Raw genomic sequence first — 4,503 nt, 5'->3', positions numbered from 1 at the left:
ACATTTTAACAACCTGCGCCACCTGCCTTTCTCTCTCCTCTCTTATCTGAGAGAAAGCCCCCCCTTTTTCAACTGCCTGTCACCAAAAAATGAAATAAAAAGAAGAATCGCAGCCCGAAGCAAAAGCAAAGGCTATAGGAATATCCTAAGCGATCCCCAAGCCAAGCCCCCGACTTTTTCTCTCTATAAATACCACGCTCTCTCTGTCCTCGTCTGTCCTTCTTCTTCTTTTATAAGCTGGATATGAAACTGGAGCTCAATCCTAATCATCACCATCAGGATCAAGGGACCGAGACCGAGATGTGCAGGACTATCGAAGTCGTCGCCGGAGGCGTTGTGCTCTCTCCGGCGAAGCAAGTCGCCGGCGCCGACGACTGCGCCGACGACCTCTTCATTCCGCCGCTCAACTTCTCCATGGTCGATAACGGCATTTTCAGGTCCGGCTTCCCGGAGTCCGCCAACTTCTCCTTCCTCCAAACCCTAGGCCTCCGCTCCATCATGTAAGCCATTACTTATATAATAACATCATCATGATTCATATATAAGTGTTTGATATTGTTTTGATTATTATTATTTAAAAAAAAATTAAAAAAATTTGTGTTTGAATTATATTTTTATGTGATTAATTTATGTTCATGTGTGTATGCAGATGTCTGTGTCCAGAGCCGTATCCAGAGGCGAACGTGGAGTTTTTAAAGTCCAATGGGATTAAGCTCTTTCAATTTGGGATTGAAGGCTACAAGGTATGTCTACTTTTCTTTTTTGAATTCCATTGGATTGAGTATCGTCTCTTTAAGCTGAGTTAAAAAATTTCTGCTTAAGTTGATTTTTGTGAACCGGTGACTACTATGTGCTGCTTACATTCAAATTGAAATTTTGAAATGGAGGAAATTGATGAAAGTGTGATCTTTTAGAAATTACTTTGGTAATACGAAGAGTTAAGCAAGTGCGGTTGGATATATTTACCAATGAAGTAGACGTTTGGAGGCTTCTGCGTTTCCTGACATTTGGGTCACGTATCATAAATAATATCAATACTGTTTGCTAGCTAAGATATATGTATATATACAGAGAGCTTCTATTGAGGGATCCCTCAATAGAAGGGGATTGTATATATGCATATGTTGAATAACAGTGAGAGAGCTAGTGGTTTAGTCTTGTACCTATATGGCTCGATAAATGAATCAAATACCACATATATTCTTCATCCTTAATCAACACTCCTTAATCCTTATCAAGTTGCTTTGGTGGTTGAGTCATAATGGCTCATTTATTATGATCGTCCTTGTTTTTGTTTCGTGATAGGTTCAATGATATGATAACTACATGATTTTGTTAATAATGAATTTTTTAAATTTCTGTGGGGTATTGTTGGTTTGGTTTTGTATGGGATGGCAGTTATCTTGTCTTGGCATATCTAACTAGAGGGCCAGGATTTCTGTCATATATATAGAAACAATGTTTCATGGATTCCTTTCAGTTTCAGACATAATGTATGCGTTGTGTTTCTGTGATCTACATTGATCACATGCGTTTATTCTTTCTATTGTTTAATACCCTTTTTGGTTTTGAATTTTATCTAAATTATATTGTTCTTTTTTGGTTTTGAGTTTTGCTGGAAACAAGTGATGTATATTTCTTTAATACTGTCTGATTTCAATATTGACACTGAACTGTCGGCCAAGGTTCCCTTGATTTCGTTAGTTTGACAGAAGAAGCTTGACAGAAACTAGCTTTAAAAACTTAATAGATTTTGTCTCATCCCAATTGTTTTAAAATTCAAGTATCCTACTTTGAGTATTATTGTCTGAAGTAAAGCTTTTACTGTTTTACACATTCAGGAGTTTGTGTCCTTGCCAATGTTGTTACACTGATAGGTACCGTTACATCCGTCTTGCTCCAATCTAGAATCATTGTTATAGTATTATCAAATGTCTAGGATCAGTTTTAACAATTACATATCTGAACGTTTTTTGGTCTGAGTTTTAGTGGATGCATCTTAATTTTAGTCATCATGAAACAGATTCAGGATCAGTTTTTATTTATTTATAGTAAACAATGATAGAGTCCATGAATCCTTCGTCGTTGTACATCTTTAGTTACTTGATTGCATGAATGTTGAACCAAGTTCCTAGTTAGAACATGAATTCATATTCAAAATTATAACCTGATATTCAAAATTTCATTGTGCATTCAGGAGCCTTTTGTAAACATCCCAGAGGATACAATCCGTGAAGCGCTAAAAGTTGTCCTTGGTACTCAAGAAATTAATCATTTTGCACTTAGTTTCATAGAGACCAGAATTACAGCACTGTTATATGCTTACATTTATTTACTTTTCTGCAATGCAGATGTAAGGAATCATCCTGTCCTAATTCATTGTAAACGAGGGAAGGTATGTGCACCATTGATTGATCTCTTATAGATTCATTGCCGGATTTCGAATAATCCGTGACAGTTTTTAAGTTGTTATTGGCTGCTAACTTCTTTGATCGTATTTTCAGCATCGGACTGGTTGTCTCGTGGGATGCTTGAGAAAATTGCAGAGGTGGTGCCTGACATCTGTTTTTGATGAATACCAGCGGTTTGCAGCTGCGAAAGCCAGAGTTGCAGATCAGAGGTTCATGGAGATGTTTGATGTTTCTAGCTTGAAGCATCTACCGATGCCATTTTCATGTTCAAAGAGGTAAAATCAGCCAAGTATTATTGAATGGCTTTTGCGTCTTCTTTTGGTCAAAGAAGAGAATCCTATTCCTAGGTCCTTTCTACTTTGTCGGAATAAATAGGAAAAGGTGATGATGAGTTCCTGGTATGCATTTCAGCGGAAAAGGAATTTAATTCTTCTTTTTTTTCCTTATTCATAAATAATAAGCAGCCTATATAAGTATATATAATCTCACTTTATGTGCTTTGAGTGTTAGTACCTTTTTTTCCTCACATCTCACCCCACCCTCTCTCCTTCTTTTCCCAAATTTTTTTTTATAATTATTTTTAGTTCTCCTTTCACTTTTATTTTCATTAAATTACTAAGCTGATGCCGAAAACGTCTTGACTCTTGGCTTGCAAATCAAGATGGTCCATGAATCTTGTACTGGAGTCTGGGGGTGACTCAGAATTTGAGAGTTGATCTAATTCCGTCATAATTAGTTGTGGGGTCCAGAATTGGAATTCTTAAAAAAAAAAAATCAGTATTAATATTGTATTTGTATTTTATTGAAAAGTAAAATACAGTGCAAATGTAACTAAGATATCAATAGTACATGGAAAGCTGTATATTCGAGCAGAGTGAAAAAGATTGATGATCAAAATAAAAATGCTTGAGGGAAGGTTCAGTTCAGGCGTATGGTAGTACTGTAAATTCGTGCTTTTCCAAATTAAGCAAACCGTCGTTTACTGCGTAATGTCTTGGAAGTGATACTTTTGATAGCGCCACAACGCTTTTTGGGTGTTCAGTGTTTGGTTCACTTTTGACGGTCAAAGAAGCACTTTTGTGTTTCTTTTAGACCACCCTGAACCGGGTCTAAATTCAAATTTCAATTCTTCAAAATACAACTATTCATGTATTTTTAGGACTCAAAATTTAATTGTTTAAGAATAATCAACTCCTAATTCTTGTTATCGTTAATTTTTCTTAAAATTATTTTTGTTTCAATTTAATTTTATGAACATCTTAACCTAAAAAAAATTAAAATTCTAAAATATAATATAATTTCACTTGAAAATAAAAACAAGCACAACAACATTTTATTTCATGGACTTCGAAAGAAAAGCAAGTAGCACACAACTTATATTAAAAACAATGGAACATGACTTATTTGGTTAGTTGCAATGCGGTCACAACATCTACATCATCCTAATTCATAGCCCTTGCAATAGCTACTTTTGTGTATGCCGAGAATAATTTGAACCCTTCTTTGAAGCCATTATCATAATTATCTTCCATTTTTTTCTTTATATTGTTATAGTATTAAATGAATTGTGTCATTGCCACATTTACGAACTACAAATTTCCCTTTGATGATCTTGGTGTTGGTCTTTTGATATAACTTCTCGGCTTGGATTTATGAACTTTGAGTGAAGTCGGACTCTAGGAATACTTGTTCAATGCATTTCTTGATTATTACAGGAGGTGAAAGTGGATTGCACTTAGGATAGGGCCATCACCAATCAGATGTTAGGTTCCATTGGTATGATTGATTATGTTGCATATGGAGGTAGATATTTATAGGCAAATGGATGGGTATATTGCTCTTTTTTTTTTACTTTTACTTCATTAAATTCGTTTATCTTTCTTCAATAATGTTTTGAACTCTTGCCTACCTTCACTTGTCTTCTTTAATTATTTTCTGAACCATTTCGCATCTCCTATGGTCTTGTTTCAATCATGTTATGAACCATTGCTCATCTTTGTCCATCTCACTTTATTGGATTCCCTTCTCTTTCCCTATCTTTTCCTATCTTCATTTAATTATTTTCTAAACTCTTTCCAATCTCATATTGTCC

At 35.2% G+C, this 4,503-nt stretch overlaps 1 protein-coding gene across 1 annotated transcript; it reads left to right on the top strand.

Moving 5' to 3' along the window:
- Positions 1-2,920, top strand: LOC103329157 (inositol diphosphatase DSP4-like). Its single transcript, XM_008231587.2, has 5 exons — positions 1-500; positions 650-743; positions 2,198-2,255; positions 2,352-2,395; positions 2,505-2,920. Exons 1-5 carry the CDS (start codon positions 244-246, stop codon positions 2,688-2,690), a joined length of 639 nt encoding a protein of 212 aa, XP_008229809.2. The 5' UTR covers positions 1-243; the 3' UTR covers positions 2,691-2,920.
- Positions 2,921-4,503: the final 1,583 nt, after the last annotated feature.

Source organism: Prunus mume, linkage group LG4 (genome assembly GCF_029339155.1).
Source record: "Prunus mume cultivar Tortuosa linkage group LG4, ASM2933915v1, whole genome shotgun sequence".
In the NCBI taxonomy this organism is placed as follows: domain Eukaryota; kingdom Viridiplantae; phylum Streptophyta; class Magnoliopsida; order Rosales; family Rosaceae; genus Prunus; species Prunus mume.
This window is presented reverse-complemented; position numbering and strand designations above follow the sequence as displayed.

Excerpts from the sequence above, each read along its gene's own strand:
- LOC103329157 (XM_008231587.2), top strand. The coding sequence starts at position 244 with ATGAAACTGGAGCTCAATCCTAATCATCACCATCAGGATCAAGGGACC. Across the intron at positions 501-649 it reads CTAGGCCTCCGCTCCATCAT|ATGTCTGTGTCCAGAGCCGT; the intron begins GTAAGCCATTAC and ends GTGTGTATGCAG. Across the intron at positions 2,256-2,351 it reads AGCGCTAAAAGTTGTCCTTG|ATGTAAGGAATCATCCTGTC; the intron begins GTACTCAAGAAA and ends TCTGCAATGCAG.